At 37.1% G+C, this 16,459-nt stretch overlaps 1 protein-coding gene across 1 annotated transcript in view; it reads right to left on the reverse strand.

Annotated features, from left to right (window-relative positions):
- The window catches only part of Hcf (Host cell factor), a 40,806-nt gene that overhangs the window by 22,432 nt on the left and 1,915 nt on the right, over window positions 1–16,459 (reverse strand). Inside the window, exons 2-10 of the mRNA XM_022066745.2 lie at window positions 14,282–14,430; window positions 13,819–13,979; window positions 12,478–12,683; window positions 11,120–11,311; window positions 10,152–10,297; window positions 8,576–9,164; window positions 7,192–7,554; window positions 6,531–6,712; window positions 6,137–6,266 (exon numbers count right to left, since the gene is read on the reverse strand). Coding sequence (XP_021922437.1) covers window positions 6,137–6,266; window positions 6,531–6,712; window positions 7,192–7,554; window positions 8,576–9,164; window positions 10,152–10,297; window positions 11,120–11,311; window positions 12,478–12,683; window positions 13,819–13,979; window positions 14,282–14,430 — 2,118 coding nt within the window. The remainder of the gene's footprint in view (window positions 1–6,136; window positions 6,267–6,530; window positions 6,713–7,191; window positions 7,555–8,575; window positions 9,165–10,151; window positions 10,298–11,119; window positions 11,312–12,477; window positions 12,684–13,818; window positions 13,980–14,281; window positions 14,431–16,459) is intronic.

Here is a 16,459-nt window from a genome sequence, read left to right on the forward strand (position 1 = left end):
CTTTGTATCAGTATAAGAATCAGAAACTGAAATTACTATTTTAATACAAGAACATTCTGTATTGCAATTGAAACACAAAGAAATATTGGTTTTCCAGACCATGTATTCCCGCGCGACTAATGATGCCGTGTCTGAACCTTCAATAGCTTGGCTTGAGGTGTCATCATACCAACGTGACTGAACTTGTGACAAAACAGTTAAAAATGCCAATTTTATTTCACAGTTAATTTCAATTTGGGTTTACTCATACATATACAATTATGTTTTTATACAAAATGCATAACTGGAATGCTCTGCTGCCTTATGGGACAAAACCGGAGACTACCATGTCGGATATTGTACACAGAGCAAGACAGTCGAGTATCGACTATTTTGAGCAAGCAGTAAAACTAGTCAGAGTTGTTATCAAAAATGTAATATTAAGAAGCTACACGAATGAAAACATACAAATCGTGTGTATCTCTGGCACGATTGCAATCAGCCACGATACGAAATTGAGTATTAACGTTCACGATAACACGCCATTCCAACCACTTTATACCACAGCCAAACACAAACTAGCCCCCACCACATAGCCCCGCTCATGCGCAGTTGCCAACACCTCACCAAACAGAAACCACCCAAAGCCTGGCGAACGGGAATATGCTACCAACACGGGCAATAATGAATAAATAATATAGTTACTGTTAACCGTTTAAAGCCCAATGGTAACTATACATACCACCTGTTTTAATAATCAGTAACTCTGCATTCTGCCAACAGAGTGTATCAGTGGGTTTCTTTAATTAATGTAAGGTACAGAAAAGTCACATATGAACAAACACAAAATTACAATTCACTGAAATCATGACACTATCTATATGCTTACATCATTTCTGGTTTGGGACTCAGAAAATTTCAAGCGCTTGATTTCTGTTGCATAGAGTGTACATTTTCCATTATTACTATAACACTCTACATGAAGAAAGGGCAATAACAGCCTCCAAGTTAAATATTATTACAACTGCAAGTGAATAATTAATAAGAATAACCAATCAACAAATTTAATAGTATTAAATATGTGAACCTGATTTCCTAGCATCTTTAACAAATTTCAATCACTTAAAACAGTAAGTCGCTAATGGTGTGAACACATCAAACCAGCCTGACCAGACCACACCAGTAACAGGCAGAATGAAACTGTAGTCAAAAACAGTTAAAATGATTCAATATAAACAGTCAAGTCTGGTGCCAGAATTCTGCCAGCATGGATGTGTATTCGATTTCACTATTTGCAATAATCATAGTGATGGCAGCAATAACAAAACAGATGCCTTTGTTGGATTCATTCCATAAACGAAGACCTGAAATTGGTGCTTTCACATAACAGAGGAAATTCACTAATTATTTTAACATAGGTTTTGAATCCTTCAAACAGTTGACAAGTTTAATTTGTAAATCAGCTGTGAAACAAAATACAAATAGTAAAAATATCCCTGAAAATAATTTGCTGTATCTTACCATTACTTAAAATGAAGCATTAAAACAACTTGTTCTCATAGCAAAATCCACCATTTTATTTCACAGTTTCTGCATAAGGCAATATATAAAAATACTGATATGTTTATAGCCCTTTTACATAAAAGTTTAATTCTTATTCTAATATTTTTTAAATTATTTTTTGCTTAGTCTTCTTAATGAAGTTAGCAGTCCATGTACTGCAACTTTCCAAACCGAAACTTTTATGGCACAGCTGACACTGATATCCAGACATCCAAACATTGATAAAAATGATTCAAGTAAAGAGTAGATATACATACAGCTTAATGGAAACGTGGTAAGGACTTGTATCATGGGAAATGGAGCTATACAGAAAAAGTACTGTAGAAGAAGCTACTGGGAACAGTTTTTCACTAGCTTCTGCAGTGTTGGAAAACATATTTGCTTGAGGGGATAATTTCATCAGTAGAAGACTATGCAAAGAATAATCATAAAATTTGGAGCTGCCTTCTCTTAACAATCTCAGTTCATTTAAGAATTCTGCATCCATGTCCATTTGTTTCCCCCTGTTCTTTCTCCTGAATAAAAAGTTTCAACAGAAGAGATAATACCATCTTGGCTGTTGTCTTCAATAGGGTTCAGATGAAAAATCTTGTCATTGGACCTGAAAGTCACACAGTCAGGCAATTAATATCAGCAGCCTAACTATTATTAGTGTCTGTGGTCACACATAATCATTCACTTACTGTCTACATTGAGGTGCACATCCAGAAATGACAATGTAAAGAATGCCCATTTTGGTCAATTTTGGTTTGGTACCATTGACTTGACTTGCGCTCTTTCATTTCCTGTGGAAACCATTCCTTAGGTTTACCCATTTTTCTTGGCAAACACTCTGAAAATGTAGACACAAAAGGTTAATATCTGTTACTGTTTTTTTGAAAGCTAAACTATGTGCAGTTCTAAACGTATTTAACATAGTACTAGTCCATTTCTTTAAAATATTGTGCTGTAAGTTAATTTCATTTATGGTTAAAGACATAACCTTAAATTAATTAGATAAAAAAAATTTATAAACAGTGATGTTCTAGTTGCAGAATACTGTACAAATGCAGATAATTTTCTATATAAAATGCGAAAAAACTGAAAATGTTCTTTATGTTTGATGAACACATTTTTCAAACAGAATCACAATTACTTATTCACAGCCACCTTTCTTTCAGACTTCTGACATGTAATGCAGCAATTATGCCAATCACTCATGCTCTTGATGTTAGAAATTTACAGACTATTCCACTTCCCCTGTTGAGGCAATTAAGTGGCAGAATTTATATGCATACATTACATATCATCACCATAATAACTAAGTTATGTTATAAATAAAATATTCAATATCCCACACTATTATTACTGTAAATTTATACTGTGTTGAATTTATGTTATCAATAATAGTATTTTAATAATTACCTTCAGATCTCATCTCCTTCCAATTATCTTCCAATGCCTTCTGGACAGTGTCACTGCTTCTACGCTTCTTATCTTTTAGTCATTCACAAACGATTTCTCCCACACTGACTCACTAAAGTGTTCAGTGTCAAAACCAGACATTTCCTGTTATGATGCTCATCCTGACTGGCAAAAAATGGCACATTGACATGTTCTGCTCTGGACAAAGCAAGATAAGTCTTGTTGTGTCTGCTTATGACTTATGCAATTAGATCACTGACATTCAAGTCTGTTATCCAAGTTCCTAATAGCCAGGCTGGTGAGGTCTAGTCTGGTCTGCTTTGGTATGTTTAAACCTTTGGGCGAGTGTCGCTGCGTATCTTAAAAGGTTGAGAACGCATAATACAGTCAAGAAGCGATTCAGAAGTCTGTTGTATTAAATGTTGATTTACCTCACGCACGTTTAGGCAATGCAAACACAGCTTATATTCCAGAACTTATAAACACCGTCTCAAAATTAAATGAAAGAAAAGCCTTGATAGATCCCATTTCCAATTAATTCGTGTAATTTTGCAGCTTTCACAACTTAGATTGCAAAACATTTATTTGTATAGACATCGGGGAAGAGTTAGCTTTCGAATGAGTGGATGTACATCACCGAAGATTCTCCCGTTCATTCACAACTTCAGATTCCTTACAGAATCCTATATATATATATATATATATATATATATATATATATGTTGCTTGAAGACTAGCAATGAAACTGTCTAATAAGATTAATATTTTATGCTATATACACTTCCTATATAATCATGTGAGACAATTACCATAAAATATTGAATGTGAGTAGAATATGCCTATAAGAAGCAAAGGCACATAAAATTATGCACACAACAAAATGCATCCCTTAAAACAAATACTTACCCCAAGTTGTTTTAACTATAGCCAAAATAACAACAACAGAAACTAAGCCCAACACAGAAGCACATGTGTATGACTTGTCACCGCTTTCCCTCTCATTTACATGTAAGAAGCAACAAATATGCAGTAGAGACTCAGTCATGCATTAGTGTGATATACTGATCAATATTTTTGTCCACGTATGACTCCAAACTTACGATGTTATTAAATTTTTAAGAAGTGCAACTAACTAACTAACTAACTAACTAGATGGCTTACCGAACCCGAAGGTTCATCACCGAATTAACCAAAGCCCTCCACCGGACCCTGTCCTGGGCCAACAAAATCCAGTTTCCTTCAACTCCTATCTCCCATAGATCCCGCCTGAGATTATCCTCCCACCTACGTCTAGGTCTCCCCAGAGGTCTCTTCCCTTCAGGTTTCCCAACAAGTGCAATATAAATTAAAATACATTTTGCTATTTAGACAATAACAGGACAAAAACAACATGAAAAGTCATGTTATGCAACGTCTGTTTCTACTTCTGCTTTCTTAAACGTGCCCTACATGATTTTTTACTCTGCTCCACTTTAATGAACTTCACTTATGAGTATGAAATGTCACATACAGGGCAATATTACACAATTCATACAACCGTCAAAGAAGTACGAAATGCATAATATTAAATAAAATTCTATTGAAGAACGCGATAAATTAACAGTCTGTGGTATAAATCTGAAATTGTATCAGTAAAAGCGTTCTAACTGAAAGAAATTTCAGTGAAGAGTGAAACAAACAAACTGAAACAAAGGTTGAAGCCACCACAGTAAATGTACTAACTAGTGGCACACTGCTACAAGATAAAGAAGATTGTTAAGATTTCAACAGGTTTAATATTACAGTAGGGCACCGCTTATACGGCAGGTTAGGGACCAGACCCCCGCCGTAAAGCGAAAATCGCCAAAAAGCGGATTTTTGCCTTTTTTCACTTGCAAATGCATATCAAAGCCTAATAAGATGTTTACACTATCATATAGTAAGTGCACAATAGCGCTAGGCCTAAGAAAATGATATGAAAGTTAAATGAATATCAGTAGTACACACATTGTGGCTGGTTTGATCTTCAATCCACACAACTAAAAGTTTTTCTGTGTCGGCAATAAGGCTATCTCTCTTTCTTATGACTTTACAGTTCATTGGTGTGGCACATTTAATTTCATTTAACACTTTCTCCTTAGTGTTCACGATGGCACTAACAGTTTGGCGAGCTAGGCCTAGCTTACGTCCTATCTCGGCCATAGACATACCTTGTTCACGAAGTTTAATCTTATCTAACTTGGCATTTAAAGTAAGAGGCTTACGAATCCTCTTTTTATCGCTACTACCCTTAGACGCCATTGTAATTACACTGCAGTAACACAAAAATATTACATAAATATACAGTTTGTAATAACTTTAAAAAATTGTCAGAAATACAGAGAGACACGGAGCGCACAAAAGCTGTAAACAGACTGAATCAGCAACAAGAAAATGGCGCCAGACGCACTTCTCTGACTCAGCTGTTGAGCGCCGTATTAGCGGATTGCTGTAAAGCGGAGCACCGAAAAGCGGGGCCTTACTGTACTAGATTTCCTAGAATTTAAGACACAAATTTTCAAATTTCAAAAAATTGGGCCGCGTCTTATATTTAATGGCATCTGACATGTGGGAGTCACACATTCACCTTGTCTACTTTAAGAGTAGAAACGCTTTGAATGCCAATGAGTTTGTAAGCCAACTGCATCTGTAGTTCTTTGTACTATATGGTATAAAAATTTAACATTATTTATATTTGTGAAATTTACACTTCCATTAATATAAATTTAAATTATTTGAGAATGAATATTTATTTATGTGTGATGTTTGATGGATAATGTGAAGTACTTGGAAGTTGAAACTTAACTAGATGTTGGCATCTACTGATACTTCTCTGTATACAGATTTTGAATTCACTGGAATTTCATATTTCAGCTCAGTACAAAAAAATGAATTTAAACAAATTACTCTACTTGTTACCACCATGCCTTTTTAAATCAATCAAAGATTATTACAGGTTACCACAATATTTATGTAAGAGACTTAAAATTTAATGTCAGATTCTTGGTTATCGCACAATGTCTGTACAGATGCAGTGTAAAATAAATACGGTATTTAAATGTTTTCTGGGAGATATCTACAAATTACTGCATAAAACTTCTGCAGTTTTTCTTTAAAAATTTACATATATATCAGGACTACATTTCTATTTCTAGCGCTGGTACTTACACACCTGCACCTGGGTTTGCACTGAGAAGTTTGACGATGGTTGCTCCTTGCGGTATCGTTTTGGTATTTGCACCCTGGATTGTAGTCAGCTGTCCTGTTCCTGCTTTCCCCTGAATTAAGCTGACTTTTGGAACCTGAAACACAGACATTACAAAATTTAAACAGTTTATCTACGTACCAAAATACACCTGTGACATTAAGCTCCATCCATACTTTGCTATTTATTCCGGTGTTTTTCTAGTACTGTCACTGTTACACAGTGAAAAATGGATTATGGAAGAATTTCTCTTTTATTATGTGTTTCAGACTTCACACTCTATGAAGATGGCAGTCTTCTGGGTTGTAACACCATGTAGTCTGATAGAAGTTTACCTAAGGTCTCATTCAATTATACTTACTGTTGCTACTGTCATTCCCTGGCTGGTTTTCACGAGAGTGACAATCTGAGGTTGTCCCGTGCCTCCTGGGCCACCGGCAGGTTTTTGAAGAATGATTTGTTGTTTGCCTCCTTGTGGAGGGGTGGCTGCCTTCAATACAGTCGTTGTGGGAGTCGCTAAGCGTACTGTCTGTCCACTACCCACTGCAAACATCACAATGCACAATAAAGTACACATTATATGAAAATTCAATATTGGTTTTACCAATATTCATAAATATTTTTCCACATACTGGCATATTCGCGTCAATAAAGCAGCAATAAGTAAAATACCTTTTTCTGTGAAACCTACATTTACAACTTATGAAGATCAAATATTGTCTTCCTCTTATCAGAATTTTTTATATTTAAGGTATTTAATGTCACGTGGTTTATACCACAAAGATATTGTTCATACAATAACACGAAAGTTTCGCATCAGCGAAAGCGCAACAAAGGAACAGATTTGTTACCCAGCAGCCCTGAGGATGAGAGCGGAGATTGTTCTCGAAACGTTGGCATAAGTTATGGTTTATTCACCGTTCGGCCACCTGATGCGGCTTGTAACCCGAGAATCTTTCACGGACTGGTTATATTAAAATTCAGAGTAATAAGCACGATTAGTGTTACAAACAGGGACATACCAGTACTCATCTTCTGGGTAGCTGCCGCTGCTGCAGCCAATGCCTGTATTCCAGACATTTGTCCGGCAGCCTGGGTTTGAGCCTGTGACTGGGACTGTGCCTGGGTGTGCAGCTGCATCTGTACTTGAGTTGGTGTCTGGGGGGATGTGCCACGGACAGGTGACGCTATTGACGTCTGTAGCTGTGCTTGTGATAGGCTGGATTGTGTATGTGTTTGAGAAAGTATAGTGGGTGTTATTGATGGAGTCATCAATGCACTTGTAATGGTACCTCCTATGGTATTGGTCACGGTGCCTGGTGCCAAGATGCGCAACCCAGACGGGGTAGACAATGGTGCTCTGACTCGAACCAAATTGCTTGCACCTGAAAGAAAGTTAATTATTAAAAGAATTTTATGAAATAAGACAAAGTACTTGATACAAGGATAAACAAGAATGGTCAGGAAGAAACAGAATTTATGTTGCCATGCCCCTTCTCTTCTTCTTCTTCTATGGCTCTCCGGTCCGTATTCGGTCCATGGCCTCCTCAATTCTCCTCTTCCATTCGGTCCTCTGTTAGGTCAGTCTGTCCGAGGCTTTGATTGAGGTTTCAAAACATCTTCCTTTTTACAGTGCAAGGTTGTTAGCTTTGAGACAAACCCCCAACCTGGAGGACCAGGGTAGTTTAAACATCACAACACTGATATTTTCAGCCTGTCTCTGCCACCATCACAGTATGATGATGACTGTGTTCCAGAATTGATTCAGATTAAATCCCATATCCCTATTAAAGTTTTTGGGACGCACCCTGATCTCCATGGTCTATTTCACTATTCCATTCATGTAACCCATTGTTCCAGTTAATGCCACGGTGACCTTGAAGTTGATGCGGTGGTTTTCATCATTACTGTGCTCAGTTACCACCAACTTGTGTGGTTGGTACAGGCATAAGTACCATGCATGTTCTTTACGTTTCATCTCAATGGTGAAACCCATCTGGCCTACATATATGACAGGAATTGAAAAAGGAACGGCAACACCACTGAGGTCAGTCAGGCAGTGCAACTATGATTCAGTTGTAGTCCAACTGAATATGGTATAAAGATGGTTGCTACACTAAGTTTGCACCAGTGATGAGTAACATCAATGCCCAGTCTTCAGTAATTTGTTAAAGAAAATCAGATATCACTAAACATGAGTGCACTTTCACATGCCCTACTTAAATTCCAAATAAAATCTGAATTAACTACAATTCGCAGATAAATAAAATACTGAGTTTTATGCATAAAGTGGAAGAAGTACATGTGCACACAAGCATGCACGTAAACGCAGATCGAATAAACTGAGGTATGGCAACGCAGCATGGTATGGCGACAAGGTAGAAGGCGATGCAGAAGTTAACTTACCTCTATATGGAGATGCAACAGGTGTGATGACAGGCATATTGGAAGTGGCCGAAGTTACTATACGTGGAGGAGTCGACATCACCGTCGATAACGTTCTTGATGAGGTTGTTGATGACAGAGTTGATAATGAAGAAATGGGTATACTGCTCACACCCAGAGACGCAGATGTTGTTTGCGGAGAGCCTATTGTAAGAATTGGTGTCAGTACAGTTGAAGTAGGGGTTCCAGATGAGCTAGTACTTGTTAAGGACTGTTGACTGTTAGCTGAATTTAAACTTGCAATGGTACTGGTAGGTAAACTTGAAGCTATGGAATATGGAGTAGAACAACTAGTTTTGGTGGGAGCTGAGGATGACAAGGCGGCTGTTGCTGCGGACCCTGCGGGTGTTGGTAATGAAACTCCTGGCAAAGTGGTCATGGCTGTACTTGGAGGCATGTCATATTTTTGAACTTGAAGCAGGTAAGATTCGGCAGTAGGTGAACCACCCCAGCAAACCTCTAGGGAGTGTGTTGATGCTCGTACTAATTGGACACGTCCAGGTGTCGGTGGCCTCTCAACTTCCAAAAACCACAAGTCTTTGCAGCAAACCTAAAACATTACATTTTAAATAATGCATGACAAAATTACCTACAAGTAGCAACAGCATACAGAAAATAGCATGGCCTAGTTCCATAAATAATCATATCCATATCAAAAGTACAATAAAATCTTGTTAAAATATGTCTCCAAAAGTTATTTACTGAATGAAAAACAATGGCATATTAATGTACACAACACTACAATCAAATTATGTTCATACAATATCATATATTTTCTCAAGTTACCTTTGTTAAAAACATGGTATTTAACACACTGTTCATTTGATGATTTTATCAATGAATCAAGAAAGAAATACCTTAACTAAGTACGATGCCATGCAGACATATGGAGGAGCAGAGGTGGCACAACCCCACAAATTCTCATACTTGGCATTAGATAAATGTGAGTGATTAACATTTTAGGCTGGGGCCACACAACCGTACAAAGTACGTCCGTTGTAACGCACATCGTGATGTCCGACATAGAATTATGAAGGGGTAAGACCATAGAACGCAACGGCTTCTTCCGGCTACATTGAGGCAACTGACGCATCACACTGTGCTCGTGTGGTGTCCTCACCTACGTCCGTTGCAACGGACGTACTTTGTACGGTCGTGTGGCCAGGGTCTTAGCCCTCACAGAAGAAATCATGGTACTTATTCCATACAAGGCTGGGTGGATCCCTGAACAGTGGTCTGCACAGGCCAAAATTCTTAACTTTTACCCAATCCAAGGACCATTTGGCCAGAGCCCCCAAGTTTATCTTCAAATATGTTACTCACACCTGCCTTCCTTTTATTCAAGTCTGAATGAAACCTGATCTACCCTATCATAACATTAATACATGTTTATTACCATGTATAAACAAAGTAATCCTGGAACTAAACATTAAATGATGCTCTAAAAATATAACAAGAGTACTCATATTCTTCCACTTTCAAAACTTTATAATTTCTATTGCGGTATTTATTCAACCTACCGAAAGTAATGACGTACCTGATTATTCCAGGCTTTGCGATATCCGTCTCTGCCAGACCACACATACAGTCTGGTATGTATTCCAACAGAACAATGACCAGCACGAGCTCTCGGAGTATTTTCTTCGAATGTGTCTATACTTAATTGTTCCCATGTTAATGTTTCTGTAATAGTTGTTACATAAAGATGTACTGGTACGCATAAAACTAAGCTTAACACAAACGTTACTGGTAATAACAAATTACAATAAGATGAAAGAATTATTCTCTGTAACATATAAATAAAGACATTATACCAGCTAGCAGTAAACATACATTTTTTCAAAATGTTTGCTTTAAATATCATGGTGCATATTGAATCTAAGGATTATGTACATAATTCTAATAACAGGCTAAATATTTGTAACTGAATAATTAATTAGTACCAGTTGTGGGCAGGATGCTCCCAGAACCTCTACCCACGTGGCTTTCATTTAAACGAAATTGTAAAGCAAAAAATTCACAGAACAAGCCCTGAACCAGTTGAAGAACTAAAGGAAAATACTAGAAGGGAAGTATTTTCCATCAACTAATGAATGTAAAGTTTTTATGAGTGTCCCAAAAATGCACGCTGAACAGAGAGCATTTCCAGCAACTGTTGTAACTGGGGTTTTATTATTAATTCGTTCAGGCTGTAAGTTTATTTTTACAACTAGCAATCATTAGGCATTCACTTGAGAGGCTCTGAGATTAATTTCATAGCATTTAGTAATGACCCAAACTGTGACGTAGCTCAACAAATTTTTGTCAAAATCGAGAAACTGGCCGACAGATGTTAACGTCCTAGCATTTTAATACTGTAAATATATAAGATAATCCTACTGATATGAAATTAAACAATACTGTATTAGAACAAAAGTTATACATTAAGATTCAAAAGTATGTTTAAATCAACATTAAACAAATTAACAGAGCAAATAATCATACACACACAGCGAAAAAACTTACCAAGATTAAGACATGCAAGTGTGTTGGTACACTTCCATTCCTTTTCATGTGTTGCCACTTTGACATCATCCATAAAAAGAGGCACCCAGCCACCAAAAACAAACATTCGACAGCCAATCAGAGTCGCGCTATGAAGAGACCTAGGCAACGGAGGGGAACCATTTACAGCAGGCTTGTTCCAAGACATTGTATCTGAAAAATAACACAGAACTGCTCATTTAGATACTGCATATGAATAACAAATATAAATTAGTAATGCTACTTAGTTTCTGGACTTTGTCCACTGACTAGTATTCCGAATATAACACAGCGCTTTGGATATGAACAATTTCTGAAACCTTTCATTCTTTAGAATACTAGATGGTGGACAAGATCAGAAACTCGGTAACATGCAGTATATCATTGTAAGTACTATTTAAAAAGATTCTTTGAAATTAATAAGACAGCATGTCAATTTTCATACCACATACAGCACCTGAAAAGCTTTTAATATAACCTTACAACATCAAGAACTGTCAAAGTATATTCTGGGTCTCAACTTATTACTTTCTACCCCTTTCTTTTTGGACTTGGTTCTACATTCAAAAACTTAAAAACTATCTTTTAACTCTATAAGGCTCACACTTGTCAAAGTAATTTTTAAGAATTTGGTCTCTACATTGAAAACAAAACTCTTCACCATTAAAAATATCAACTTTTCCATGAAATAATCCTGTTTTTAGTAAGACTAATATGAAACCCATAAATACAAAATAAAAAGTTAATGACTCTCAAAGCAGGTAGGGCATATAGTTACCATGGGGCTTTAAAGGTTTAGGCAAGATCTTAAAAATACTTAGCAGACTTACCAGGCACATACTCTCATGTGCATTGTGTTACTTTGTACTGTTCTCCTGTTCAGAACTATTAAAAATGTAATGACATGAATCAATACTTCCATTTTGGCTATATTTAAGTCTATTTTTGGGAGCCGGCGTAGCTCAGTCAGTATAGTGACTGGGCACGGACTGGACGAACGGGGTTCAATCCCTGACAGTGATAGAGGATTTTTCCTCTAGCCTCTGCGTTCAGACTGGTTCTGGGGCCCACCCAGCCTCCTATCCAATAGGTATCAGGGTTCTTTCCTGGAGGTAAAGCGCAGTCGGAGCGTGATGCTCACCACTCACCCCCATCTAGTGCCGAGGCCAAAAATGAGTTGGAGCTATACATCTCTCCCCCCCTAGTGCCTGCATGGCGTATAGTGGGACAGCTTTACTTTACATATAAGTCCATTTTAATCAGTGTTCTGGGTCACTGCAAAGCTAACATGACAAAACAAACTTATGAACCAATATACACTAAAACATTTCAAGACTCACCGCAATCAAGAAGCCAGAGGTCTCCCAGTCGACAACCACTCATACCACCGTATATCACTAATCGGGACTTTCCAGTTGTTTTGTCAGTGTATGCGACACCAGTATGTGACTCTCTTGGTGGAGGTGACGTACCATATGTCTGTGGTAACTCCCATGCAGTAGAATTGTTACCTCGTAATTCAAGTATATATAGGTCATTCAAGTACCTATAACAATTCTTGGTTTTAGTAAAGCAGCAATTTTACATTAACAATCTTCTCATAGAAAAATTAATGTATTACTGTCAAAAAACAACACATCATCGCCTCTTGGGGTATCAAATCCTAACCATCCGCATGATAAGCAAACACTACAGAACTATCACAGACCATGTCCATGCACCTACTTTTACGAGACTTATGAACCAACAACGAAGTGAAAAATAAAATTCTGAATTAAAATTAAACAGTCGAATGTTAACACTTAATATTCTGGCTGAGAAGTCAGAGGAGGTTCCAATAGCAAACTGCAGAACCAGAGCTGAACTGGAGGGTTATACTGGACGAGATCCCCTTCTGAACATTAAGGATGCCATGACTTGAAAACAGCCCTTTCAAAAGACTAACATACAATTCAAATTTTGTGTAACTCGTATACTTTACCAAACAAAAACAAATCTAGTCTCTGTTTCTTGCAAATAAAACAATTTGTCTACAGTCAGATTTGAATACAGGGCCTTTAAATAAGACACTGGAAGTGCAATTAATTCTGAAATAGGAACCATGAATCTTTGCCTTCTCTTTTATAACAAATACCTGCAATGAGAAAACAGTGGACTGCCTCTCTTGTGCATTAAATCAAGTATTGAACTCTTGAAGAGTTAGATTACAAATCTGCAAAAACCTTTTGACGAATTAACAAATCAACTTCTGTGTCTGGTATATACTATAACATATGGAACCACCATGAAACCACGAGTCATCTTCGAATACTGCAGTTCCTCGATTTTAAGACACCAACAATTGTAAGTCGGACCCTTCATTTAGTAACAAATTTTCAAGAAAGAAATACATATATTACAATAGGAATTGTTAATAATCAAACATAAAATTTATTTGTATTAATATAAATACTTTCAGAATCTTCTTTGTTGCTGTCTTCATGTTTATTGTCCCATGACTAGTGTTATAGACACAGAAGATTTTCCTTGCACATACAATATAACTTTTCAACATCAGTTCTTAGACACCAACAAATTTAAGACGCACCTAGACTTCAGAAATTTTAAAATGTTAAAAAAGTGTCTTAAAATAAAAAAATGGTATTATAAACAATTATTATGAAGAATGGAAATTGATTTACCTGGGAATGTTATTTTTTGGATCTTCGCTGTCATTTGCCAAACCACCAAACAGATAAACCCTGTTTCCTATTAACGTAAAACTATGTCCAAGGCGCGGGCACGGTGGTGAGCCATGTTTAGGGGGCCGGGGTTTCAGTCGCTTCCACTCCCAGCGGCTTGCCTGTGACAGAAAGTAACAGTGAGTTGAACTGGCTCGTATAACGGAGTTAAGATTCATTGCAAGAAAACTGGCACATAATTCAAATTCACAATTAACTTTGTTTGGCAACAATCTCCTACGTTGAATGTATATTAGGTTATATGCTAAAACCATAACTTTCTGGTGTAGAATAAAATCTGTATATTTTACTGTGAACATAAACTCCTTTGAAAACTTTTTGCCCCCCCCCCCCAAAAAATGTGCAAAGTTCATGCAATTTATTTATTTCAGAAAATTAATTTTAATAAATCCAATATACTTACTTGTAATTCATACAATTCATTTGAATATTTGCCATACTCCACCATTCCACCAAACACAAGGATCCTGGTACCGTCGACCACAAAACCATATGCCGCACATCCAGGCGGGATATCTCCTTTTGTTGCCGGAACAAACCACTGATTCGTTGCTGTTATAATGAAACGAGAGTATATAAAATTACTTCACGCTGAATCTTAAATTCACAATATGAGTGAAAGTGGAAAAATTACAAAACAGACTTATAATAATGTAAAATCATGTACATTTATAACTTCTTATCAACAATGTTGTGAAAAGTATACAGGACTGTATTCTTCCATTTACCTCTGAACCAATCTAGGTGTATTCAAATGAGTAGTTTGTTCGCAAATGTTTTCAATTACAACAAATTAAACCTGTATGTGGAATATATTTTCATACAAAATAATGATGGCCGAAAGGAGCACTGAATCAGGACATCATATCCCTTCAAGGATACCACAGAACTGACTCAAGCTACAGGATTCATGAATTTCTTAGTGAAAGAGGCTGTGCACATCTCGACAACTTCAACAGAGACATGGGATTCTCTGTCAATCCTGTAACCCAGTTACCAGCACACACACACGCACAAAAAGATCAACACTGACTGTGGCCCAAAGTCGAATAAGCGAACATGTTGCTGTGAAATGTTCACCTATTGGTCCACTGTCCAATAACGAGACAAAGCTCTAAGAATGGGAAGTGTGTATAGACAGGATGATTCATAATTACATACAATAAACATAGGTACTGCGTTATACTCGTAAAATAAAGCTAGAAAGGTCCTATAAACATATGGTCACAACCACTTTTAGCAACAGTCACTAACTATTGTGTCAGTGACAATAGGAAGCAATAAGAAATCACAAGACAAGTAATATTTTTTAGAAATCCACTTATTTATTAGATTTCAACATAACAGCACCTTAATATTTACAACAGCTAATGAATATGCACATCATTAGTTTAAATTCATGACTCTATGATGCCAAGAACCCTGGCATGCTGAAAAATTCCAGGCATGTGCTGTACAGTCTTTGCAACTGCTTGTATCAAAATGCCAAAGTGCATTCTTCACTCAGACTTTTTTTTTTGTGAACTATGCCCTTCAGATAGCAGCAGGTGAGACCAAACAAATGCAAAGGCCACATAACTGGTCTGCTTCGTCCTATGCATCGATCTAGGTAATCAGAGTCCAAATAAAACGCTTTGTGTCACAAGGAAAATAAGCAGAAGCGTCAACATGCATAAACCACATGATTTTTTGTTGGCGATGGTACCGCCTTCAGCAGCTGATGTAATTTTTCAATTAAAACACATAAGTAGGAGGCCCCTGTGAGTTGAAGTAGAAACTTGTAACTGTGATGTGATGCTGGAAACATGTTTCCTGAACTGAATGTGGATTTTTATCAGACATTATTACTAATCAAAATAACATTTCACCATTTCATCCATGACCAAGACTCAGCTGAAAAGCTTTGATCACTTGCAACCTGCCGGGTATGAACACATTGTACAGGATACTGGACATACTTCAAACGGCGGAGGCATCAGACAAAACAAACCAGATCTAGCCAGCATAGCTCAGTCAGTATAGTGACTGCCTACAGACTGGATGACCAGAGTTCAATCCCCGATGGGGGCACAGAATTTTTCCTCTAGATTCTGTGCCCAGACTGGCTCTGAGGCCCACCCAGCCTCCTATCCAAAGGGTACCGTGGTCCTTTCCCGGGGGTAAAGTGCAGCCAAGGCGTGATGCTGACCACTCACCCCCATCTAGTGCCAAGGTCAAGAATGAGTAGTTATGTATATTTTCTTCTCATTCTAATCTAATGACTTCATTTATTTAAACTATCATTACAAAGATGTTGACGTATTCAGTAGCAAGTTGCCTGTCCTCTACACTCATGTAATTTTTTGATAATCTCTTTCTTTATACCTTTCTGTATTTATTATTGTGTTCTTGCGTTCTTCTCTTGTGCTGTATCTGTAATTAGCCATTTGGTTGCAAATGCAGCACACTAATAATAACTGAAATGAATTTAAAAAATTGGGCGGGGGAGCATGGCGACCTAGACTTACAAATACAGAGTCTAGAATGTACCCTTTTCAATGTATTCATCAGACTGTTTGCAAAAAGATGACTTATTGTTCTA

This window comes from Zootermopsis nevadensis, unplaced genomic scaffold (genome assembly GCF_977971745.1).
Source record: "Zootermopsis nevadensis isolate Lab colony 2312 unplaced genomic scaffold, Znev_1.0 Znev_ptg000023l, whole genome shotgun sequence".
Lineage (NCBI taxonomy): Eukaryota > Metazoa > Arthropoda > Insecta > Blattodea > Termopsidae > Zootermopsis > Zootermopsis nevadensis.